Consider the following 27,224-nt stretch of genomic DNA (forward strand, 5'->3'; position numbering starts at 1 on the left):
ATTGGGAGCTCTGAGTCCCAACCACTGCGCCACCAGGGAAGTCCCTTCCCTCTGCATTTTAAAAAAATCTTTATTTATTAGACTAACTGACTTACAATAGTATGTTAGTTTCAGGTGTACAGCTTCAGATCGTTTTCCATTATAAGTTATTTGAAGATATTCATTACAGTTCAATATGCTATACAGTAAATCCTTGTTTTTTTTAAAATAAATTTATTTATTGGCTGAGTTTCTCTAGTCGCGGTGGCGGGGGTGGCGGGGGTGGCGGGGGTGGGCTTATTTGCTCCATGGCATGTGGGATCTTCCTGGACCAGGGATTGAAACTATGTCCCCCTGCATTGGCAAGTAGATTCTTAACCATCGTGCCACAAGGGAAGTCCAATAAATCCTTGTCATTTATCTCTTTTATATATATAGTGTTCTGTAGCTATTAATCCCATACTCCTAATTTATCCTTCCTGTCCCCTTCCCCCTTCCCCCCTCCCCCTCCCCTTCCCTTCCCCTACTCCCTCCCCTTCCCCCTCCCCCGTTCCCCCCTCCCCCTTCCCCCTCCCCCTTCCCCCCGCCGCCTCCCCCTTTCCCCCTGCCCTTTCCCCCTTCCCCTCCAGGTTTGTTTTCTTTTTCCTTTTTTTAAAAAATAAATTTATTATTTTTTTTCCCACTGGCTGTGTTAGGTCTTCGTTGCTGCACGCAGGCCCTCTCTAGTTGCAGAGAGTGGGAGCCACTCCTCCTTGTGGTGGCTTCTCTTGTTGTGGAGCACAGGCTCCAGGCGCATGGGCTTCAGTAGTTGCAGCACATGGGCTCAACAGTTGTGGCTCACTGGCTCTAAAGCGCAGGCTCAGTAGTTGTGGCACAGGTGCCTAGTTGCTCCGCAGCATGTGGGAGCTCCTGGAGCAGGGATCAAACCCATGTCCCCTGCATTGGCAGGCAGCTTCTCAACCACTCTGCCACCTAGGAAGACCCTAGGTTTGTTTTCTATGTCTGTGAGTCTTTCTGTTTTGTAAGTTAATTTGTATTATTTTTTAGATTCCACATATGATAGTATATAATATTTGTCTCCCTCTGATTTGCTTAGTATAATCATCTCTATGTCCATTCATATTGCTGCAAATAGCTGTATTTCCTGCCTTTTTTTTTTTAAGAATCTGCACTCTTCACAGGTACCAGTAATGGTGAAGTTGCTGGTTAAAGAACCACACCAAGCAGGAAAACGATAACTAAAAAATTAAGTAGGGAAAAGAAAAAGTATGATTAGCGCAGAAGAAGAAATATTTACTTAGTGTCTGATGCACAAAACAGGATTCAGAGAACTCTCTCCTCTCCCAAGTAACGCTTTTGAAGACATTTTTGTACGTCTCTTACGTAGCATTAAAAAGTACGTTAAACCGCCACAGGAAATACACTCCCCTAAAAAACACAACTAGCTAATGCAAAACAGACAGCAACATAGTAACATCTGAAGTAAGTCTACTACAATTACAGAAAATCACAGCTTAGAAAATGCTCGTAGAATAACAGATTTTAAACACTAAGTAATAGTTCTTGTCTAAAATTGACAAAACCAGCAAATCAGGGGAGAGCGCGAACGCAGTCCCCCACTACCATAAATTATGCAGCCGAGTTTCCCACATTTGGGGAAATCGCAGAGGTCAGCACACCCGCAGTGCAATGGGTGAGCCTCGCCCTGGGAAAACCACCTTCGTGATCATGGTATCTCCCCTGCCAGGTAAGTATGAGTCTCCGTCTGCGCCATCGCCCATACACCCCCCGCTCGCCCCGCTCTTCACCTACGGTCACTTGGCTCACGCCGCCTCGGCGCCCTCCGCCCCTGCACGCCCCTCGCCCCGGCCTCGCCCCCCTAGAGACAACCTCGCGAGCCTCCGCGTTTCCACACAACCGGACGCGGAGGCCCAGGCGGAGCGAGACGCGGGACCAGCAGGGTCTGCGCGCCTCCTCATCTGCATAGGCCACGCGCTCTGTGATGGCAGCGACACCTACTAATCCCCAGGGGAGGCGCAGTCTCAGGGCCGGAGGGCGTGGCCGCGCGGGGAAGATTCTGGACCTGGTGGGGGGGACCCAAGAAGACGGGAGTTCGGCGCTGCCGGCGTCCCGCATTTGAGGGTGTAAGTGGGGGCTCCGGTCTGGTCTTACCTCCCCGTTTTGTTTTCGCAGCCGACCGAGCTCATCCCCACTGGGCATGGTTATTATGAGGACCTTTCCCTCCTCCGCACCCCCATTAAACATTTAGGTAGTAGTAAGACTTTCCCAGTCAAACTTAAAAGGGATGGGTTTTTTTCGTGGCGTCTTCCTGAGTTAGCGTCTCAACTACTTCAACACATGAACTGCTTCAAAACACACAAAGCTAGTGAAACCTAAAGGTTAAAAAAAGTCAAAATTCTAACGCTGAAGAAAAGTACAAACTTCTCCCACTTTGCAAGTTGTGCCGTGCTTGAGTTAGGTATATAAAACTGTCAAACACAGTTGTTGTTGTTGTTTTTTATTTTGGCCGTTCCATGCTGCTTGTGGGAATCTCAGTTCGCTGACCAGGGATTGAACCTGGGCCACGGCGTGAAAGCGGGAATCCTAGCCACTAGACCACCAGGGAACTCACCCACAAAGTATTTTAAAACACTTGAAACATTTAAAACACTTAAACTTTGTAAATACACTACTTTGTAATACACTATTATGTTTAATAGTCAGTTCACGACTTCTGAAATAGTCCATTTAATCCATTGAACTCATTTAAAAAAATTTTTTTTTTTAATTTTTGGCTGCGTTTTGGGTCTTCACTGGCTGGGTGCAGGCTTTTCTCTAGTTGTGGGGAGTGGGGGCTACTCTTACTTGTGGTAAGCGGGCTTCTCATTGCAGTGGCTTCTCTGGTTGTGCAGCATGGGCTCTAGGCAAGCACGCTTCAGTAGTTGTGGCATGTGGGTTCATGTGGGATCTTCCTGGGCTAGGGATCGAACCCGTGTTCCCTGTGTTGGCAGGTGGATTCTTAACCACTGCACCACCAGGGAAGTCCCTCTCATTTTATTTTTAGATGGTGAGCCAAACACAATTTATATGTATGTATGTATGTATGTATGTATTTACTGCTTGGTGGGTCTTTTGGGATCTTACTTCCCTGACCAGGAATTGAACCTGGCCCCCTGCAGTGGAAGTTCCAGAGTCCTGACGATTGGACCACTGGCCCACCAGGGAATTCCAAACACAATTTTTAAGACCATAAACTGTGACCTTTTATATCCCAGCTACTCTTGCCCATTGAGAGGTGGAGTCTGCCCCTCTCCTGGAATCTGGACTTACTGTCTAGGCTGACAAATAGAATGAGGCCAAAGTGATGTTCAGGGGATTCTGAGGTTAGGTCAGCAGGAGACTTGCAGCTTCCTTCTGGGTCTCTGAGAATCCTGTGTGGGAGACTTGAGCTGCGAGTAAGAAGACTGACAACTCTGGGGCTGCCATGTTGTAAGGAAGCTGTTGGTTTACAAACTGACTTGCCTCCCTCCCTAAGGAGAGAGTAAAGAAACAGGCAGGCCACTCTAAATTGGTAGATGACAGGTTTAAGAGGCAAGGGAACTTACTAGGCTTGTCTTGGGCAGCTGAAAGAGGAGTAGATTTCTATTGCTGCCTGTCAACTCATAAGTTTATACAGAGGCCTTAACTGGGTTGTCAGGTATACTGTCCAGATGGTCTCAACAAACCTTACTCCCTCAAGGGTTCATCCTTCAGACACCTCCCACTGTGGGAATAGTAGGCAGAGCATACATTGCAAGGATGGGAGCAGGTGAGGAACCTCAATTGTCTGAGTCCAGCTCAAGGATCAACCAGTGGTCACAGCCCACCGATCATCTCCTTCAACAGAGGCCCAAGGCTTTGTGGAGAACAAAGCACAGAAAAGGGACATGCTCAGGTTTCAGTCCCAAACCGAGCCCCCAGACATTGGGGAGCAGAGTAATAGCTCCCAAAACTGCAGATCTGGGTGAAAATAGATGAGTGTTTTTGTTTTAAAGCTTTTAAGTTTTGGGGTGGTGTTTTTGTGTAACAATAGAGAAATGGAAGAGGGAGACAGAAGTAAGCAAACAAATAAATAACATGAAGTCGAAGGGGGAAAAGTGGATTAAGGGATAGAGAAGATGGGATGGAGAGAAGGGATTGGGGTTGAGGGCTTAAGGGGGGTCAGGAAAAGCCTCTCTGCTTCTGTTTACTACATACTCCTGCTTTGCTTTGCTTGCTTGTCATTAGCACATGTAACCCCTAAACAGCCACCAAAAATGGCAGGCTCAGCCCCTGAGTTTACTTGTTCTTGTTACTAGTCCTAGGATTACAGCTAACTACTGAGAATATCTAATTCTTAATTTTAAGTTTATGGGAGTAAATAAGTAATGACAGGGCTTCCTAGGTGGCGCAGTGGTAAAGAATCCGCCTGCCAATGCAGGGGACACGGGTTCGAGCCCTGCCCTGGGAAGATTCCACATGCCACGGAGCAACTAAGCCCGTGCGCCACAACTATTGAGCCTGTGCTCTAGAGCCTGTGAGCCACAACTACTGAGCCCAAGTGCCGCAACTATTGAAGCCCACGCGCCTAGGGCCTGTGCTCCACAACAAGAGAAGCCACTACAATGAGGAGCCCATGCACAGCAATGAAGAGTAGCCCCCACTCTCAGCAACTAGAGAAAGCCCGTGTGCAGCAACGAAGACCCAACGCAGCCAATAAATAAATAAATAAATAAATAATAATAATAAGTAATGACAACTTTTGTGGATCAAAGTGAATATGGATGTAAAAGTACATCCTTGAGGAGGGCCACAATTCTCAGAAAAAGAAAAATGGGTTCCCCAACAAGTGTCTCCTTCATGTTACTGTGACTCATGGGAGAGTATTGTACCTCTCAAAAGAGTTGGGTGGAACAATAGTTGAAAACCAGGGAAGGAAGTGGTTAGGACTCCACACTTTTGCTGCCGTGGTCCCGGGTTCAATCCCTGGTCAGGAAACTAAGATCCCATAAGCTACAAGGCACAGCCAGAAAGCAAAAACAAGACAAAACAAACAAACAAGCAAAAAACAGAGAACTATATAGCATGTGAGTGGTACATCATCCTACAAGATTTCAAAGCACAGAAAGTTCCCATGTAGAGAGGGAATCTGGAAAGGCATCATAGCAATGGTACAGTGTGAGTTACCACAAACTACAGTATCTCATGGCTGAAGGGAATACTAAAGGATCATTCTGTCTAGTTACTGACCCATCCATTGCTTGCAGATGGATCTTGAAGGACAGGTAGGGTTTGGATAGAGTTAAAAACAGGAGAGGGTGGGACTTCCTTTGTGGTCCAGTGGTTAAGATACCTCATTTCCACTGCAGGGGGCTTGGGAATAGCATAAGCAAAGCCCTAATTGTGGAAGGCATAGCACATATTCTTGAATCAACAAGTCGTGCTGGATATGTGTAGGAAATCAGCTTTGTATGATGGGTTGAAGCATATTGTGGAGGGCCAAGAATACTGCAGGATGAGGTGAACAAATCAGCAGGTAAAGATGAAATATTAGGATTTTTAGGAAGGAAATCGTCCACAGCAAAGCTGTGCTGATAGAGAGTAGCACGGAGTGGAGAGGGAACAATAGTAAAACAAGGCTGTCAATTAAGAGCCTATATCAATAGTCAAGGTGAAGGGTGAAGAGATGGGATGTTGATGAGAAAGATGTTGGTAACAGATCTACAGTACTTGGGAACTGAGGACTCCTGGAGAGAGAAACGAGTCAATCAATTCCAAGACTTTCAGCCTATGGCAACTCTAAGGATGTGAGGAGGCGGCAAGAGCAGAAATTGAGTCAAAAGTAGCTGTTGGCTCAGGTATAGGAATGGGGTGGAAGATGCTGAGTTGGGTTTGGGGTACATTGACTGAATTGCAGCAGGTGGAGATATCTAGCCAAGCAATTGGAAATCTGACAAAGTATCGGAGGAGAGGGCAAGAATAAAATAATACGGGTAGTCATCTGAATTGGATCATGAAGAGGGGAGAGTTGTCCCTATAGAGGCATGAACTAGAGTATATGCCGGTACAGAAACAGGGGAAGAAACGGTCTCACAATCAGGAGGCTGTCATCTGCCTCATTTCACATATCCAGTGGAATCCAATAAGGGCTGAGCAATGGTTGGGACTAAGAAGAGGTCAAGAAAGGGCAATTAGGAAGTAAGTGGTGACAGCTTAGCAACTTTTCGGTAGACAGACGGGGCCGAAGTCATTTAGAAGTGAGTACTGTGAAGGCAAAGCAGTCACACGTGAAAAAAAACGCAGAAGGCCTTCAGGTGAGGAGGTTGGAGGGACATCGGGGGCCAGTGTCTGGAGACCTACTGGCCCTGATCTCGGGTTGCAAGTCCCTCAGCGTATAGATTTCTGCTTTTTCACGTCACAAGGTGAGACAGTGCATGTAATGACATGCATGTAATGACAGTCTCAGAGACTGCCTCTTAAGAGGGTGCTGATTGCAACTTCCAGTAACAGGGTAGCTGTTTCCAAGGGAGCAGAAGCTGCGGAGGGCGGCCGCAGGACTTTGGGACCCGCCCCTACCCCCGCCCCTACCCCCGCCTCCTCCCTCTCCCCCTCCCCGCCTCCCCTCCCCCTCCCCCTCCCCCGCCCCCTCCCCGCCCCCCGCCCCCTCCCCGCCCCCCGCCCCCTCCCCGCCCCTCCCCCGCCTCCCCCCGCCTCCCCCCTCCCAGTCCCTCGCTGAGAAGATCTGCGCAGCTGCGCAGCGAGGGCGCGGAAGTGCGGGCGGAAGTGGGGCCGGAGCGCTTTAGGGAGGGACCTGCGGAGTAAACATACTCTGCCGACGCCTGTGGAAGGTATCGGAGGGCGCTGCCTACCATGAACCGCCTCCAAGATGACTATGACCCCTACGCAGTTGAAGAGCCTAGTGACGAGGAGCCGGCTTTGAGCAGGTGGGCCCCTGCCCCGGCCGGGGCCCCGAGGCTTCGGGCCGACGACAGGCCGAGGCCTCCCCCACTCGCTGCGCTTGCCAGGCCGGTGCGGATCCTCCGTGCAGCGGTTCGGGCCCCTGTCGCGCCCCGCTGTCGCTTGTGGGACGCCGAGGGGGTCTGGTGAGGTCGCGCAGCCGCGGGGGAGGCGGGACCGACACCGGCGCGGGGAAGGGGCATATTCTGGAATTACGCGTAAGATTCAAAAGCCGTGAGAGTTGTGAGGTGCATGGGACTTACTGTGAAGTGACCATCGTGAAGACTGAACTGCCATGAGCAGAAATAAAGGGATATTTAACTTTTTTTTTTTTTTGAGCACCTATTGCATGGCGACTATGGGCTGCAGAGGTCAGTCATAAGATTTTTGTCTTTGACAGGTTTAACGGTAAAGTGGGGGACATGAGATATACAGTATGTGTATATATATATATATATGTATATATATATCGGAAGATATATGTCTCGGACATAAACGTGTATCTCAGAAGAGCAATGTAGAAAAAGATGACCTGGGAATGCCACAGATGAAGTACTATGGGACTTTCCAGAAGGGGAGGATTAATCTTATATGGGGGAAAATTGCAGTTGTGTTGACAACAGATTTCCAGGCAAATTTAGCCATTTTTAAAGTTGTCAGCAGATCCTATTCATGAACTTTAAAACATTCTGTCCAACTAAGCTTTCTGTGAAACTGACCTTCCTTCAATAGCAATATTTCCTCATACTATCTTGGGGAGGGGTTATACGCACGGGAGATCAGACGGCTGTGAAGATTTCTTTTGTGGGGAGTAAGGATGGATTCCAAAATTCCTCTATGAAGAGTTTCAATTAATGGGTCCAGTCTGTGAAAGTAGGCCTTAATTAGTAATTCAGTTTGATTGTATTCATTGTTTCCTGAACTTGAGTTATTCTGCCATTATCATCCCCATATTCACTCATATTATTGTTTATTTAATATTTTTCTTTAAGTCAGTTTACATTTTTGTAGTTAAATGTCTTTTTTTTTTTTGGCCTTGTGGGTTGTGGGATCTTCGTTCCCCGACCAGGAATCAAACCCTGGCCCCCAGCAGTGCAAGCAGGGAATCTTAACCACTGGACTATCAGGGAATTCCGGTGTAGTTAAATGTCTTTATATTCCTGTGACTGTTGCCGCTGGTAAGGTAACTAAAAACAAACACTTTGAAAACAAAGCAATGTTATTAGGCAGTATTGCCTGTTTTAAAAAGGGAGATTGTGTTAGATGTTTAAGAGGTGTCTGTCAGGATTTGATTTTACCATACCTAGAAGTGAATCTTTTATAGCCTGTTACTGTTTCATGGAAGCTGGCGGAACAAATGAATCTTCTGAGTCAGAGACACCTCTCAGCAGAGCAAACAATGTGAGCATCATATTTGTGTTGGTTGCTCTTACCTCCCAGCTCCTGTAGGGGTTACGTGGAGAGGCCCAGATGGGTGCTACACATTCAGTGGGTTGGTATCATGGCTGAGGACCACTTGAGTTTGGAGAATCCACCTTTTTTACAGCAGGCAGCAAATATGCCACTAGATGCCAGTAGCCCCTCCTCCCGCCTCCCAGTTGTGACAATCAAAAAATATCTCTAGCTATGCCATATGTTCTGTGGGGGGGTAAAATTGTCCCCAGTTGAAGAGTACTGGGGTAGTTCAAGAGTAATAGTGAGAGGTAAGGCTGAAAAGATAGGTTGAAACCAGATTGTGGAAGGTTCTTTTGAATGCTGTACTCAGAGTTTTGGTCATGGATGATTTTCTTTTGGATTTGGGTAGTGATGTGATGAGAGTTCTTTAGGAATAACATTCTGGCAGCAGGGTTAAGGATGGAATGAAACAGAAAGAGTTTTGAGACCTGGAGATACTTAGGTCATGGTGGTACAGGCAGAGTTAAGAGGACCTGAGTGAATATAGTGGTAATGGAGAAAGGGAGCATGCTGGTCAGGATGAGGAATGTCAGATGAGGAATTTTCTTGGGAGTAGAATCTGGATAAGGCAAAATTGATTGGTGTGAATTGTATTTTCCTTATTTACCTTCTGCTGAAGGCTCACAGCATCGTTGTAGAAGAGAAAAATAGAGAAGCAAAACCCAGGAATAGTCTGTTAACCATTCATCAAATCATGAATAATTGAATGCTATGTATGTGCTATTGATTATATTAGGAGAGTCTTAAGGCATTTCATCTTGATAACATTTCATTCCTTCTGATATCTGGTTTAATTCTGTCATACTGCTATTGATGGGGAAACCCAGGCACAAAAGGCCAAGTAAATTGGCAGGAATTGCTCAGGAAAATTTGGGATATAATTTAGTCCTCTCTCTCTTTATAGTTCTCTGTAGCACTGTGCCTTTTAAACTGTAGTATTTACTTACTATCTGTTAACATTTTGTGGGGATATATTAGTTACCTATTTGTTACATATGTAAAGTTTTATTTTTAAGTATCCAGAGTTTAAAATAAACTCCTAGTTCTGTGAGGTAAATTTTTCATTGCTGATGGAATTATGAATTGGTGCAATATTCTTGGAGAGTTGTGTGATAATTCCAGAAGTCAGAAAGATGTTAGTATGTAATGTTAGACATTTAACCTAGGGAAATCAACAGAAACAAAACTATATATACAGAGATGTTCATTGTAGTGTTTAATAGCAAAGAGAAATAACTGTACAGCATCTGCAAGAGGAAATGTCATGCAGACATTAAAAAATATATTTGGAAATATACAGAAATGGTTGAATTATTAAGTGAGAAGAGATGTATGTGATGTTAACTCAATCAAATGCAACCAACCTTGTAAGACTTAAAGTTGTTGGGTAGTGAGATGGTAGGCATTTTTAAGTTATTTTAGTTCTTTAATATTCATATTCTTTATGATTTAAATGTGTTCTAGTTCTGAAGATGAGGTGGATGTGCTTTTACATGGAACTCCTGACCAAAAACGAAAACTTATCAGAGAATGTCTTACTGGAGAAAGTGAATCCTCAAGTGAAGATGAATTTGAAAAAGAAATGGAAGCTGAATTAAATTCTACCATAAAAACAATGAAGGACAAGTTATCCTCTCTAGAAACAGGTAAACTTTTAGTTAGATTTTCATATAGATATTTTTCTAAGCTCCCTAATGGCAGGGACCCCTATTTGTGCTCTGTTATGTCCCCAGCACTTTCAGTAGGTGCTCATTAGATACTTATTGAGTCAATGAGTAAACGTGCTTGGCAACCTAAGTGGTTTTCTTTTATTGCTAGTGAAGAAGTTTCCTGTGTTGCTGGAAAGAGACTGTATAGAATTCTTTACTTGTATGATTTCGTTTTGTAATTTTTACCTTAGGGTAAAAGAAAAAAAGACACACTAGCTTACAGAAATATTTTTAAGGTTATATAGCACTGATATAGAAGATTGATGTGTCACCACAAATTCCTGTCTTATTTTAGTAAGTAATGAAACATACTTCATTTGATACTTGGTCTCTATGTAAAATATACCTGACGTGAAAACTTGGTTTGTGAAAGTAGGACTTCTCAGCATTGGTTTCCATGTTGTTATGCTAGATATTAACTGTTAAGAATTGAAAGCATATTTGATAATGATAAAAGCAAAAGCAGAAGTTAATTAAGAGGATGAATTGGGGTGCAGGCATATGATGGCATAAGTATAGGTAATATCATGGCACTAGGCACAACTGAGGAGAGGAAGAATGTGTCCTTGACTCATTCCTCCGACTCTTTGTAGTCTTATCCTCTTCTAAAGTTCCTTAAAACAAGATGTTTATTCCCTGCTCTCCACAGTATACTGCATGGCTGAAAGGTAGAGATATATATGCTGGCAATGTGAAAATATGGCTATTTTATTTAATTAGATGTGCTTTTATCATTATTATATATGCTTTCAGTCTTTTTGTGGGAAGAGAGAGAGAATTATTTTCTCATAATTTGGAACACTTATTCAAGGAGGGGACGTTCTCTGTAATTGCATAGGGCACAGAAATCCAGTAAATTATTGGCATGAAAGTATTTTTCCATGCAAATGAAAGTGGGAATGAGTTGATACCTCTTTGAAGTGATGGAAGAATGGAGTTTTTTTCTTGCCAATTCTGTATGGTTCAGTCTTTAAACTTCCCTTGTGGTTTGACTAGGGTGTTCCTCAGGAAATGGGAAAGGAGGAACAGCTCTGACAAAGTATTATGACAATATATATTTTGATTCTGATTCTGAGGATGAAGACACAGCAGGTAAGTAACATGTTTAGCAGTTATATTTGATTTGATTTTACTTTTATTTTTAAATTTTATTTATTTATTTATTTATTTATTGCTGTGTTGGGTCTTCATTGCTGCAGATGGGCTTGGTCTAGTTGCAGCGAGTGGGGGCTACTCTTCATTGTGGTGCGTGGGCTCCTCATTCCTGGGGCTTCTCTTGTTGTGGAGCACACACTCTAGGTGCGCGAGCTTCAGTGGTTGCAGTACATGGGCTCAGTAGTTGTGGCTCACGGGCCCAGTTGGTCTGCAGCTTGTGGAATCTTACTGAAGCAGGGATTGAAGCCGTGTCCGCTGCATTGGCAGGCGGATTCTTAACAACTGTGCCACCCTCTTTTCCCTGGCCGGGTGGGCCAGTTGGCAACGTCAGGGACTGCCATCTCCTTGGCGACGACGCAGGCTCACGCCTCGCTGGCCTCGGTTACCACGACAACCGGAGTCCTGGGGCGGACGGAGAGCCTGGGGCAGCGGGACTGCGCTTCCCAGAAGCCCCCGCGAGGGCTCCCTCCGGCCCTTGAGGTGGCACCCACCCTTCACAGCCGTGAGGAGAAGGGTGGAAGGCTCGGCGCTGCGTGCGGAGCAGGGACTTGGGGACCGTGCCGGCCGCCCCCAGCGAGTAAGTGGCATCCTGCGCGTACCCGCGACCGCAGCCTGCGAGGCGGAGGCCTCCGGGCGCTCGGTGCGGCCGCCACCGGCTGCTCCCTCCCCACCCCCGCACGCAGGGTCCTGGGCGGAGGCCTAGCAGTTATATTTTATGAAAGAAGGTTTACCTAGCAATTATTTGATATTAGGTTTTCCCTTTGAGTTTCATCTTTTAAGAAATTGCGGGCAGTTGATGCGATAACAAAAGCAGGATTGCGCATAAGAACAGATGGGAATGCACCTGAGGACATGCGACCAAGGGCGGTGTTGCAGAGGCATGTCTGGGGAGAGGAGGAGTGTGTCCTGACTCAGTACCTCTTTCCTCAGGGCTCTTGTCCCCTGTTCGTTCAGGTTCTTTCTCAGCAACATTTGCTTTCACAGCTGCAAAGAATTCTTAGATTTTAACCTCTTGCAGAATTTTCCCTAACTTGTTGCTTTTTTAAAAAATCAACCTCTCTGTTCTTTGGAATTGATTTTGTATAAATCTGAGCAAGGTTGAACATAATGACAAAAACTAAAACTACCTTAATTATATCAGTAATTATGATGGAATACACAAATAACAGATTTATATGGTAAATAAACAATTTTATATTTTTATATGTTGTTACATAAATATTGACCTGCTCAAGTAGGTCTATATGTGGATGACTGTAGTTTTTTTTTTTTTTTTCATTCTTCATTCATTTTGTTCTGATTTCAGTAATATTTTATGTATGAGAACTTACATAAAGGGACTCCGTGCTTCTGCTGCCAGGGGCCCAGTTTCGAGCCCTGGTCAGGGAACTAAGATCCCACAAGCCGAGTAGCGCAGCCAAAAAAAAAAAAAGGTTTTATTCTTGACTTGCTTTGAGTGGTCTTTTTGAGACTTTGACTACTTGTTATTTGAACTCAGTTCTGAACTTTATTTGAAGGAATAGTTTAAAAAGTTTTTTTAGGAAAATATAAATAGAAAAAATATGTATCTTAGGAAGCAGGATTTTTCATTTTGGGTAAAAGAGGTGTGCATTTTAGACATGATACTTAGCCATATCGTTAACATTTTCAAAATTAGCACAGGTGACCAAGAAAAAGAAGAAGAAACAGCACAGAATTCCAACAAATGATGAATTACTATATGATCCTGAAAAAGATAACAGAGATCAGGCCTGGGTTGATGCACGGAGAAGAGGGTAAGAACTTAAATTTAAAATTAGAATCTTTAGGAAGTATGATTAAAAGATGATTATCACTATAGTAACATTTTGAGTGTATGTGTATATGTGTATATAGACATGCATAAAGTTTGAGAAAAAGCTGCTGAATAGTTTATTTTAAAAGAGAAAAGCAAATTTCAGTCATACCATTGGTTTTTTATTTTTTTTAACTTTGTTTATTTATAATTGAAGTATGGATGATTCACATTTCAATCACAATGTTGTGCCAATCTCTGCTGTACAGCACAGTGACTCAGTTGTATACATATATACATTCTTTAGACTATTGGTTTTTTAAAAACTGTTGTTGAATTCAAACTGCTGTAGCTAGCCAATCTCTCTGTTTGAGAAACAAAGCTGGCTTTTTTCAGATAAACAATTTAAAATTATTTGGGGATTAAGAGTTTATGTGGGAAATTCCCTGGCAGTCCAGTTGTTAGGACTCCGAGCTTCCACTGCAGGGGGTAAAGTTTCGATTCCTGGCTGGGGAACTAAGATCTGCGTGCTGTGGCACGGCCGAAAAAAAAAAAGAGTTTTATATGGATGAAGAATGGATGTTATGTTTTCTACTTGAATACTTGAATTGTTGTTTTTAACTATTTACAAATTTGATTTTTTAAAGTTGAGGTAAAAGTCACATGACATAATGTTAACCATTTTAAAGCGAACAATTTAGTGGCATTAGTATATTCACAATGTTGTCCAACCACTACCTATATTTATTTCAAAACATTTTTACCATCCTAAGAGGAAATTCCATACTTGTTTTCAAATTTGTTTTGATAAAGGCTGATTTATCATAGAAGTGAAAGCTAGGCAATTTATCACTATTACCTAATGGTTCCCTAACCTGGCTGTGCTTCAGAATCACCTGGTGAGAGTGAAATGCAAATCCTTGAGTCCTACTCTAGGAGGTTTTGGTTCAGCTAGGGTGTAGCCCAGGAATCTATACTTGCCAGAGGGATTGTGATGTTGTGTGGGTCTTTGTGCACCACCTTTTAGCTTCTACCCTCCTACTTTGTTCTTTTTTCCTCTCCTAGTTTCACCCATGCACTGCTTCCTCCAACTGCCGTTTGTATTTATGTGATGAATATTTTTCACACTCACAGTGTGAAATGAACATTTTAAGTGCTATGAGTGCTATTGAAATAATTAAGGAGCTTATGGTCTAACTCCTTATTCTGGTAACAGAATTTGTCAATGAAGTAAGATGGAATGTATTTTCATTGTTATATAATCTTGGGAAGATATATAACATTTTATTGACTTACTCACATTTCTGTGTCAAGTAGTAGTTGCCTTTTAAGACCACAGAAACCAGCTTCAAATAATGAATTCCCTACCTTTTAATCACCACAAGGACAGTGATCATACCTGTCTTGTTCAGTGCTGTATGCCAAGCATCTTGCACACTGTTATATGGGCACTCAGTATCTATTGAGTGAATGCTTAAGTTATTTTCTTGGGGTTTGGGTTTTGAAATTTGCTAAGCACTGGAGGTATTTAACAACAATTATGAAATATATACCATGTGTCCTCAGTTTTTTTCCCCACAGATATTTAAAGAGTTTAGGAAGTATGGTCCAATGACTTGCATTTTGCTGTTCAATTTTTAGGTGTTTTCCATAAGCCCCTTTTAAGAATATATACTTTTATACTTTAGTGTCTTCATAAGTAAATTCATGCTTTATTCTTTCAATCAGCAAATATTTGTTGAGCACTTACTATATGCCAGGCACTGTTCTAGACTCTTGAAATACAGCAGAACAAAACAGACTAAAATCCTTAGGCATTTAGAGCTTACAACCCTTGCTTTTTAAATGTAGCTTTATTGTGTGGGGTTTTTTTTAATGAGACTATTTTTTAGAGTAGTTTTAGATTTACAGAAAAATTGAGCTGATAATACAGAGAACTTCCATATTACTTCCCACCCCGAACAACAACAACAATAACAGCACCACATATACGCGCGCGCGCACACACACACACACACACACACACACACACATACACGAGTTTCCCCTGTTATTAACATCATGCATTAATATGGTACATTTGTCACAATTAATAAACCAGTATTGATAGATCATTGTTAACTAAAGTTCATACTTCATTCAGATTTCTTAGTGTTTTTGTTGTTCATTTTTTTTTTTGTAATATCCTATTTTACCTTTGGGTAGCAGTTGTGTTTAAAGTACATTTCATCTCTGTCACATTATCGATCCTGCACCATTCCAGTGAAGCCCAATGGGCTTCAAGTGACCCCTTTTTATCCTTCTTCCTCCCTCCCTCCCTCCCTCCCTCCTTCCCTCCCTGTCTTTCTTTCCCTGCTATGTGGCTTGCAGGATCCACCCTCAGCAGTGAAAGCACAGAGTCCTAAATCACTGAATGACCAGGGAATTCCCCCAGATTTCCTTAGTTTTTACCTGATATCAGTTTTCTGCTCCAAGAGCCCATCTCGGATACCATGTTACATTTAGTTGTTATATCTCATTAGGCTTTTCTTGGCTGGGACAGTTTCTCAGACTTTCCTTGGTTTTGATGAGCTTAGCAGTTTAGAGGAGCACTGGTCAGGTATATTATGGGAGGCTCCTCTACTGGAATTTATTTAATGTTTTTCTCATGATCAGACTAGAAGTAGAGGTTTTGGAGAGGAAGACCACAGAGATAAAGTGCCATTTTCATCACTTTGTATCGAGGGCACATACTATCAGCATGATTTATGACTGTTAATGTTGACCTTGATCATTATGGTGAAGTAGTATTTGTACTGTAAAGTTACTCTTTCCACCCCTTTCTGTACCATTCTCTTTGGAAGGATGTTACTATGTTTAGCCTAGACGTAATGAGTCCGGAATTATGCTCCTCCTCCTTGAGGGGAGAGTATCTTCATAAATTATTTGTAATTCTTATGTACAGGAGATGTGTCTGTTCTCCCCCATTTATTTATTTATTTATTTATTTAAGTCATTTTTGTCAGCATGGACTCATTTGTATTTATTTATACTTTGGTTATAATTTAATACTACTTTATTTTGATGCTTAATTATTTTGACTTCAGTCATTGGAGCTCTTTCAGTTGGCTCCTGTGCCCCTTTAACATACCTGTCTAATTGTGGGGTTTTGGGGGGGGGTTTGTCTTTGTTTTTTCTTTTTGAGCACTTCCTTACTTTCTGGCACTACAGGATGTTCCAGGTCCATCTTGTATGCCCCATTCCTAGAATCAATCATTTCTCTAAGGGGTACTGGTTTCTTTTACTGGAAGAGTGGCATTAGAAAGCAAGATCTGGCTTTAATGTGTTTCCCCCCTTCACTTTCTTTTTCTGTTCTAGCTACCATGGTTTTGGAATACAGCGGCCACATCAGCAACAACAGCCTGTTCCAAATAGTGATGCTGTCTTGAATTGCCCTGCCTGCATGACCACACTGTGTCTTGACTGCCAAAGGTAATGGATAAAGGGTAACAACACACACACACACACACACACACACACACACACACACACACACACGAATAAAACCACTCGGTGGTCCTTGTTTAAATCAGAAATAGACTTTTGAGGTACTTAGGACTTTTGATAAAGTTCTGTCCTCATATATCTTTGGTGCTACATGACTAATCTTTATACAAATAATTTTGGTTATACGTAGTCTGTTATAAGTAGCTTTTCTAATAAAGGATTCAGTAAAACTGCATATGTGTTGTGGAATGACAAAAATCTCTCAAATACACTCTTATTTTTTTTGTCTATTGTAATAAAATATATGTAACATAAAATTTACTATTTTAACCATTTAAAAAATTTTGCTTTAAAACAGTACTTCATTTGAATATTCAATTTGTTGTCAACTAGACCATTTAAAAATTTTAAAAATCTTAATTTTTAAAATTAATTTAATTTTTAATTTTAAAAAAAATTTAAAAATTATTCTTAGTTTTATTTTTACATATTTTTAAATATTTATATATTTCTTTGGTTGTGCCGGGGCTTAGTTGTGGCAGGCAGGCTCCTTAGCTGCAGCTCACCAGCTCCTTAGTTGTGGCACTTGGGCTCCTTAGTTGCAGCATGGAAACTCTTAGTTGCAGCATTCATGTGTGATCTAGTTCCCTGAGCAGGGATTGAACCAGGGCCCCCTGCATTGGGAGCACAGAATCTTAACCATGGTGCCACCGGGGAAGTCCCTATTTTTAATTTTAAATAAAAGCACTTTTCCCAGCTTTATTGAGATGTTATTGACATATAACATTGTATAAGCTTTAGGTGTACAATGTAATGATTAGATATTCAAATCTATTGCAGAAAGATTACTACAATAAGGTTAGTTAACATAGCCATCACCTCACATAGTTACCTTTATTTTATTTATTTATTTTTTTGTGGTGAGAACTTTTAAAATCTACTCTCAGCAGTTTTCAAGTATGCAATACAGTGTTGTTAACTGTAATCATCATGCTGTGTATTTCATCGCCAGAACTTACTGATTATAACTGGAAGTTTGTACCTTTTGACCACCTTCATCCATCTGCCCTTCCCCACCAACCACCAGTTACTTTGTTTCTATGAGTTCATTTTTTTTTTTTTTTTTTTTTTGACTCCACATAGAAGTGAGATCATATTGAACTTGGTGTACCCCCCAAAAAATAATAAATTAAAAAAAAAAAAAAAAAGAAGTGAGATCATACACTAGTTGCCTTTCTCTGCCTTTTTTCCACTTAGCATAATGCCTTCAGAGTTCAGGCAGGATTTTTTTCCTTTTTTTAATGGCTGAATAATATTCCATTGTGTATACATACCGTATTTTCTTTATTCATTCATCTGTCAATGGACATGTAGGTTGTTTCCATGTCTTGGCTATTGTAAATGATGCTGCAATAGGTTTGGGGGAGGAAGACCACAGAAATAAAGTGTTATTTTCATCACTGTTATATCATGGGCACAAACTATTAACATAATTTGTGACTATTAATGCTGACCTTGATTACCTGGCTGAGGTGGCGGCCCAGATAGCTCTTTGAGATAGTGATTTCATTTCCTTTGTATACATACTCAGAAGTGGGATTGCTGGATTATATGATAGTTCTAGTTTTAACTTTTTGAGTCTCCTCCATACTGTTTTCCATAGTGGCTGTACCAATTTACATTTCTACCAATAGTGCACAAGGGTTCACTTTTGTTATCTCGTCTTTTTTTTTTTTTCTTTTTTTTTAATCTCTTGTCTTTTTGATCATAGCTATTCTAACAGGTGTGAGTTGATATCTTATTGTGGTTTGGATATGTAGTTCCCTGATGATTTGAGTACCTTTTTGTGTACCTGTTGGCCATTTATATGTCTTTTCTGGAAAAATGTCTATTCAAGTCTTTTGCCCATTTTTGATGGGATTTCCTTTTTTTCTTTCCTTTCTTTTTTTTTTCTTTTTTTGTTTGCTATTGAGTTGTTTGAGTTCCTTATATATTTTGGATACTAACCCCTTATCAGACACATGATTTGCAAATATTTTTTCCCATTCCATAGGTTGCCTCTTTATTTTGTTGATTGTGTCTTTGCTATGCAGAAGCTTTTAATTTATTTTTATTTTTTTAATAAATTTATTTGTTTATTTATTTTATTGGCTGTGTTGGGTCTTTTTTGCTGTGCGCGGGCTTTCCTTTTAGTTGCAGTGAGTGGGGGCCACCCTTCGCTGTGGTGCACGGGCTCCTCATTGCCGTGGCTTCTCTTGTTGCAGATCATGGGCTTCAGGCGTGTGGGCCTCAGTAGTTGCAGCACATGGGCTCAATAGTTGTGGCTCTCGGGCTCCAAAGCACAAGCCCAATAGTTGTGCCACACAGGCTCAGCCGCTCCACGGCATGCGGGATCTTCCTGGAGCAGGGATCGAACCCATGTCCCCGGCATTGGCAGGCAGACTCTCAACCACTGCACCACCTAGGAAGCCCTGCAGAAGCTTTTTAGTTTGATGTAGTCCCACTTGTTTATTTTTGCTTTTGTTGCTTGTGCTTTAGGTATCAGCTCCAGAACATCATTGCCAAGACCAATGTCAAGGATTTTCCCTGTGTTTTCTTCTAGGAGTTTTATGATTTCAGATCTTACATTTTCGTCTTTAATCTATTTCAAGTTAATTTTTGTGAGTAGTGTAAGTTAAGGGTCCAATTTCATTTTTTTGCATATGAATATCCAGTTTTTCCAGTACAATTTATTGAAGAGACTATCTTTTCCCCATGGAATATTCTTTTTTTTTTTTTTTGCTGCATTGGGTCTTCGTTACTGTGCACAGGCTTTCTTTAGTTGTGGTGAGCAGGAGCTACTCTTTTTTGCAGTGCATGGGTTTCTTAGTGCGGTGGCTTCTTTTGTGGCAGAGCACAGGCTCTAGGCACATAGGCTTCAGTAGTTGCAGCACTTGGGCTCAGCAGTTGTGGATCATGGGCTCTGGAGCACAGGCTCAGTAGTTGTGGTGCACGGTTTAGTTGCTGTGGTATGTGGTTCTTCCTGGCCCAGGGATTGAAACTGAGTCCCCTGCATTGGCAGGTAGATTCTCAACCACTGTGCCACCAGGGAAGTCCCCCCATTGAATATTCTTTCTGAAGTCTTTTTTTTTTTTTTTAATTTATTTATTTATTTTATTGGCTGTGTTGGTTCTTTTTTGCTGTGCATGGGCTTTCTTTAATTGCAGTGGATGGGGGCTACTCTTCGTTGTGGTGCATGGGCTCCTCATTGCCATGGCTTCTTGTTGCGGAGCACAGGCTCTAGGCACGTGGGCTTCAGTAGTTGCAGCACATGGGCTCAATAGTTGTGGCTCACGGGCTTAGTTGCTCCGTGGCGTGTAGGATCTTCCTGGAGCAGGGATCGGACCCGTGTCCCCTGCATTGGCAGCTGGATTCTTAACCACTGCGCCACCTAGGAAGCCCCCCATTGAATATTCTTGACTCCCTTGTCAAATGTTAATTTATGGTATATCCATGGGTTTGTTTCTGGGCTCTTGATTCTGCTCTGTTGATCAATGATTCTGTTTTTATGCAAGTCCCATACTGTTTTGATTACTGTAGCTTCATAGTATACTTAGAAATCAGGAAGTGTGATGCTTCCAGCTTTGTTCCTCTTTCTCAAGATTGCTTTGGCTATTTGGGGTCTTTAGTGGTTCCATACAAATTTTACGAATTTTTTTTTCTATTTCTATGAAAAATGCCATTGAATTTTTATAGGGATTGCATTGAATCCATAAATGTCTTTGGGTAGCATGGACATTGTAGCAGCATTCTTCCAATTTATGAACACAGGATAGCTTTTCATTTATTGTGTTTTCTTCAGTTTCTTTCATCACTGTCTTATAGTTTTCAGTGTATAGATCTTTCACCTTCTTGATTACATTTATTCCTAAGTATTTTATTATTTTTGATGCTATTGTGAATGAGATTGCTTTCATAATTTCTCAGTTTGTTGTTAGTGAAAATGCAACCGATTTAAAAAATTTTTTTTAAGACATTTATTTATTACTTTATTTTATTGGCTGCATTGGGTCTTTGTTGCTGCACATGGGCTTTCTGTAGTTGCGGAGAGTGGGGGCTACTCTTCATTGTAGCCTGTGGGCTCAGTAGTTGTAGCTAGAGGGCTCTAGAGCACAGGCTCAGTAGTTGTGGTGCATGGGCTTAGTTACTTGACAGCATGTGGGATCTTCCCAGACCAGGGCTCGAACCCGTGTCCCCTGCACTGGCAGGTGGATTCTTAACCACTGTGCCACTAGGGAAGTCCACAACAGATTTTTGTTTTTGCATCCTGAATCTCTACTGAATTTGTTTATTAGTTATAACATTTTCTTGGTGGAGTCTTTAGAGTTTTATATATATAAGATTATGTCATCTGCAGATAGAGACAGTTTTACTTCTTCCTTTTCTATTTGCATACCTTTTGTTTTCTTTTGCTTTCTTTTTTTTTGAACTTTTGTTGAGATACAGTTAACAGACAATAAACAGCATATATTTAGAGTGTACAATTTGGTGTCCCAATCTCCCAATTCATTCCCCCCAACCGCTCCCGCTTTCCCCACTTGGTGTCCATGTGTTTGTTCTCTACATCTGTGTCTCTATTTCTGCCTTGCATTTCCTCTTTCATAGTTGTTAGCATTTGCCTTATGTATTGAGGTGCTCCTGTATTGGGTGCATATATATTTATAATTGTTATCTCCTCTTCTTGGATGGATCCCTTGATCTTTATGTAATGTCCTTTCTTGTCTCTTGTAATGTTTTTTATTTTAAAGTCTATTTGATCTGAGTATTGCTACTCCAGCTTTCTTTTGATTTCCATTTGCATAGAATATCTTTTTCCATCCCCTCACTTTCCGTCTGTATGTGTCCCTAGGTCTGAAGTGGGTCTCTTGTAGACAGCGTATGTTTGGGTCTTGTTTTTGTATCCATTCAGCCAGCCTGTGTCTTTTGGTTGGTGCATTTAGTTCATTTACATTCAAGGTTATTATTGATATGTATGTTCCTATGACCATTTTCTTAATTGCTTTTTTTTTGTTTTTGTAGGTCCTTTTCTTCTCTTATGTTTCCCGCTTAGAGAAGTTCCTTTAGCATTTGTTGTAGGGCTGGTTTAGTGGTGCTGAATTCTCTTAGCTGTTGCTTGTCTGTAAAGTTTTTGATTTCTCCGTCGAATCTGAATGAGATCCTTGCTGGGTAGAGTATTCTTGGTTGTAGGTTCTTCCCTTTCATCACTTGAAATATATCATGCCACTGCCTTCTGGCTTGCAGGGTTTCTGCTGAGAAATCAGCTGTTACCCTTATGGGAGTTCCCTTGTATGTTATTTGTCGTTTTTCCCTTGTTGCTTTTAATAACTTTTCTCTGTCTTTAATTTTTGTCAATTTGACTACTTTATGTCTTGGCATGTTTCTCCTTGGGTTTATCCTGCCTGGGACTCTCTGTGCTTCCTGGACTTGGGTAGCTGTTTCCTTTCCCATGTGAGGGAAGTTTTCAACTATAATCTCTCCCAGTATTTTCTCGGGTCCTTTCTCTCTCTCTTCTCCTTCTGGGACCCCTATAATGCAAATGTTGGTGTGTTTAACATTGTCCCAGAGGTCTCTTAGGCTGTCTTCAGTTCTTTTCATTCTTTTTTCCTGATTCTTTTCCGCATCAGTGATTCTCACCATTCTGTCTTCAGGTCACTTATTCGCCCTTCTTCCTCAGTTAATCTGCTATTGGTTCCTTCTAGTGTATTTTTCATTTCAGTTATTGTGTTGCATATCTCTGTTTGTTTGCTCTTTAATTCTTCTAGGTCTTTGGTAAACTTTTTGATCTTTGCATCCAGTCTTTTTTCAAAGTGCTGGATCATCTTCACCATCATTATTCTGAATTCTTTTTCTGGAAGGGTGCCTATCTCCTCTTCATTTAGTTGTTTTTCTGGGGCTTTATCCTGTCCCTTCATCTGGTACAAAGTCCTCTGCTTTTTCATTTTCTCTGTCTTTCTGTGGCTGTGGTTTTCAGTTCCACAAGATGAAATACTGCTGATACTGCTTGATACTGCTGTCTGCCCTCTTGTGGAGGAAGCTATCTAGGAGGCTGGTGGGTGCTTCCTGATGGGAGGGACTGATGGTGGGTAGGGCTGGGTGGGTGGAGCTCAGTAAGACTTTAATCCACTTTGGTGGGCAGAGCTCAATAAAGCTTTAATCTGCCTGTCTGCTAATGGGTGAGGCTGTGTTCACACCTTGTAGGTTATTTGCCCTGAGGCTACTTAGCACTGGAGCTTATAGGCTCTTTGGTGGGGTTAATGGTGGACTCTGGGAGGGTTCATGCCAACGAGCACTTCCCAGAACCCCTGCCGCCAGTGCCTCTGTCTCCTCGGTGAGCCACAGCCGCCCCCCACCTCTGCAGGCAACCGCCCAACACCAGCAGGTAGGTCTGGTTTAGTCTCCTATGGGGTCACTGCTCCTTTCCCCTGGGTCCTGGTGAGCATACTTTTTTGTGTGCTGGCTTTCAAAGTCTGATTCTTTGGGGATTCCTCCTCCCGTTGCTGGACTCCCAGGTTGGGAAGCCTGACGTGGGGCTCAGAACCCTCACTTTAGTGGGTGGACTTCTGCGGTATAACTGTTCTCCAGCTTGTGAGTCACCCACCCAGCATTTATGGGATTTGATTTTAACGTGATTGCACCCCTCCTACCATCTCATTGTGGCTTCTCCTTCGTCTCTGGATGTGGAGTGTCTTTTTTGGTGAGTTCTAGTGTCTTTCTGTCGATGATTGTTCAGCATTTAGTTGTAATTCTGCTGCTCTTGCAAGAGGGAGTGAGCGCACGTCGTCCTATTCCGCCATCTTAATCCTATCTTCCTTGCTTTCTTTTCTTTTGCTTTCTTTTGTTTTTTCTTTTCTTTTCTTTTTCACCTGATTGCTTTGGCTAAGATTTTCAGAAATATGTTGAATAGCACTGGTGAGAATGGGCACTCTTATCTTATTCCCTATTTTAACCATTTTAAGTGTACAATTCAGTGACATGAACTACAGTCACAATTGTACAGCCATCATGACTATCCATTTCCAGAACTTTTTCATCACTGCAGACAAAAACCCTGTACCCACTAGACAATAATTCACCATTCTCCACCCTTACTCACCCCAACCTCTGGTAATCTCTATTCTACTTTCCTTTTTGAATTGTTCATTGGTGTATAAAAACACAGCAGATTTTTGTGTGTTCATTTTGTACTCTGCAACTTTGCTGCATTAGTTTATTAGCTCTAATAGTTTTTTTGTGTAATTTTTAGAGTTTTCTACATATAGTATCATGTCATTGGTGAACAAAGAAAATTTTACTTCTTCCTTTCCAATTTGGATGCCTTTTATTTCTTTTTTTTTAACCTAATTGCTATGATTAGAACATCCAGTACTTTGTTGTGTAGATGTGGTGAAAGCAGACATTTTTGTCTTGTTCCTTGTCTTAGAGAAAAGTTTTCAGTCTTTCATCATTGAGTATGATGTTAGCTGTGAATTTTTCGTATATGGTCTTTATTATATTGAGGTTTCCTTCTGTTCTTAGTTTATTGGGTGTTTGTTTTTATTGGAATATAATTGCTTTACACTCTTGTACCAGTTTTTGAGGTACACCAAAGTCAGTCAGCTGTATTTATACACATATCCCCATATTTGCTCCCTCCCTCGACTCCCCCCTACCCTCCCCGTCCCAGTCCTCTAAGGCACCATCCATCATCGAGTTGAACTCCCTTTGTTATACAGCAACTTCCCACTGGCTATCTGTTTTACAGTTGGTAGTATTATATGTCTATGCTACTCTCTTACTTCATCCCAGCTTCCCCTTCACCCCTTGCCCCCCCCCAACCTCATGTCCTTCAGTCCATTCTCTGCATCTGCATCCTTATTCTTGTCTTGTCATTGGGTTCATCAGTACCTTCTTTTTTTTTTTTTAGATCCCATATATATGAGTTAGCATACAATATTTGTTTTTCTCTTTCTGGCTTACTTCACTCTGTATGACAGACTCTAGGTCTATCCACCTCATTACATATAGCTCCATCTCATCCCTTTTTATAGGTGAGTAATATTCCATTGTATGTATATGCCACATCTTCTTTATCCATGCATTTGTTGATGGGCATTTAGGTTGCTTCCATGTCCTGGCTGTTGTAAATAGTGCTGGAATAAACATTATGGTACGTGTTTCTTTTTGGATTATGGTTTTCTCTGGGTATATGCCCAGTAGTGGGATTACTGGATCATATGGTAGTTCTATTTGTAGTTTTTTAAGGAACCTCCAAACTGTTTTCCATAGTGGCTGTACCAACTTACGTTTCCACCGACAGTGCAGGGGAGTTCTTATTGGGTGTTTTTATCATAAAAGAATGTTGAATTTTTCAAATGCTTTTCATGCATCAATTGAGATGATCATGTGTTTCATGTCTGTCAGTCCAAATATACTTTTGCCCTTTTCTTTTTTTTTCTTTTCTCTTTTTCTGGTAGCCTTATAAATGTCTAGCTTAGTCCGTTTTCTGAATCAGGTTAACTGAAACTAAATGATGACGTTAGGTGGTGGATTTATTCTAGTCACTAGTGGGTAGCCAGATGTAGTTTACTCTTATTAACTAGCTTGAGATTTCTGATCATCTGGAACAATTAATTTTTGTACTCTCCATATGAACTCTTAAGCTTTTTGTATATAAATTGACACCTAGAATATGAAATAAAGAAAAAATAAAATATCTTTGTACTTAAGTTGCTTCTCTTTTAAATTAAACCATGTTACCATGTTACATGTTACCATGTTACCAAGAGAAGTTGCTTCATGATCTAACAGTAGAAATGGGACTTGGTAAAAATTGTGTTCCATATTAAGACAGGATTCCAGGTGGAGTATAAATGACATTCTTATTCTCACCTGGAGAAGCACCAGCCTGGTGGTGGTGGTGGAAGAGGAGAAGATCAGTATTCAGAACTAATGAAGGCATAACTTGACTTCACTGTTCTTGGCCAGATAGATACTTCTGTTTCATGAGGTTTAAGGGGAATAAAAGGAAAATAACATACTGTAAGTCGAGAAGGAAGTAGGAAAATATTAAGTATATGAGGAGAACAAAGAAAGCATTATCTATTCTTTAGACTGTTGGAGTAAAGCCAAGAGTGGACATTATAAAGTCAGATGCTCAAAAAAAATAAAAAATAAAAAATAAACTCAGATGCTCTTTAAACTTTTCAAACTGTAGCCTTTGCTAAAATAGTGACCAGAATGGCACCACCTGTTATGAGAGGAGGGCAGAGTCTCAGGCCACAACAGGAAAAGACACAGTCGAAGACTTTTTTAAACATTACCTTTCAAGTTTTCAGCAACTTTTCTTGTCTTTCTGAGTTGGAAGAGCAAATCAAAATTTTTTTTTCTGAGATATGTTACTTTTTAAGCAGTAGAAAAGAGGATATATTCATTCTTTATTATCTACTAACAAGTGTCTTCGTATTCTTAAAATAACTCTTAGAAGTGTTTTAATTTCTCGTTTTGTTCTCATGTTTTTACTTTGGTATTTCAGTAAGTTTTTGGTATTCTCAAATTTTATCTAAATGTGTAACTATTAAAATAGAACGTAAATCCAAATTCTCCATTTCATTTTCCTCTTAGGCATGAATCATACAAAACTCAATATAGAGCGATGTTTGTAATGAATTGTTCTGTCAACAAAGAAGAGATTCTAAGATACAAAACCACAGAAAACAGGAAGAAAAGGCGAGGCCATAAGAAAATGAGGTCTAACCAAGAAGATGCTGTGGAGCAGGCAGAGACAGATGTGGAAGAAATCTATCACCCAGTCATGTGCACTGAATGTTCCACTGAAGTGGCAGTCTATGACAAGGACGAAGTCTTTCATTTTTTCAACGTTTTAGCAAGCCATTCCTAAATAGCTAAGTTGGCATTTAGTTGCCCAGTACTGTATACAAGGCAAATATGAACAGTTATATTCCTCCTGCCTACTCATCTCAGATGTCATTCTGAGTAGTGATTTGAAGAAGCAGTGTTTTATTTTTATTTTTTTTGAAAGAACATGGTTATCTACCTTCATCCCTCCCCTTCCTTTTAAAAATTTTTTCACCAGCTCTAATGGGACTCATTATTCATTCCCTTGTTGATAGATATTTGGAAACTGGAGCTTTTTATTTATTAAAGCTCTTTAGAATTAAAATGTTCTGGAATTACAGGTAACTTTTGTTTCAGAGTGTTATTTTTATTTTTTATTTTGGATATACCCTTGGTGTGCTTAAACTAGAAACTGTTTCCTCACTTTTGTCTATATTGGTTTTTTTTGTTTTTTTTAATTGGGGTATATTTGCTTTACAATGATGTATTAGTTTCTGTTGTGCAAATAAGTGAATCAGCTGTAGGTATACATATGTCCCCTCCCTCTTGGACCTCCATCCCACCCCCTCTGTCTGTATTGATTTTGCAAAGAAGTATCTTTATTTCCTTTCTACCCCATAGAATGGAGTGAACAGTATTTAGTAACTGTTACAATTACATGGAGTTAGTATTGGGGTACCTTGAGTAATTAACATAGGTCTTTCCTCAGAAGGATGGTACTTGTCAGTATTCTAAACTTAATGAATTAACATAGTAAAATAGAAATTTGTGGTAAGGAAGAGCAAAACTCATCCTCTAGGCTCAGACTTAAAAATTTC

At 41.1% G+C, this 27,224-nt stretch overlaps 1 protein-coding gene and 1 non-coding gene across 2 annotated transcripts; one reads left to right on the forward strand and one right to left on the reverse strand.

Moving 5' to 3' along the window:
• Nucleotides 1-1,570: 1,570 nt before the first annotated feature.
• Nucleotides 1,571-1,734, reverse strand: LOC130847411 (U1 spliceosomal RNA). The gene has a single exon (XR_009052175.1). It is a non-coding gene; the product is annotated as a U1 spliceosomal RNA (small nuclear RNA).
• Nucleotides 1,735-6,760: 5,026 nt separating this feature from the next.
• Nucleotides 6,761-26,751, forward strand: EAPP (E2F associated phosphoprotein). The gene is made up of 6 exons (XM_057724460.1): nt 6,761-6,941; nt 9,874-10,055; nt 11,115-11,210; nt 12,931-13,048; nt 16,405-16,518; nt 26,173-26,751. Exons 1-6 carry the CDS (start codon nt 6,868-6,870, stop codon nt 26,447-26,449), a joined length of 861 nt encoding a protein of 286 aa, XP_057580443.1. The 5' UTR covers nt 6,761-6,867; the 3' UTR covers nt 26,450-26,751.
• Nucleotides 26,752-27,224: the final 473 nt, after the last annotated feature.

This window comes from Hippopotamus amphibius, chromosome 2 (assembly GCF_030028045.1).
Source record: "Hippopotamus amphibius kiboko isolate mHipAmp2 chromosome 2, mHipAmp2.hap2, whole genome shotgun sequence".
NCBI classification, from domain to species: Eukaryota; Metazoa; Chordata; class Mammalia; order Artiodactyla; family Hippopotamidae; genus Hippopotamus; species Hippopotamus amphibius.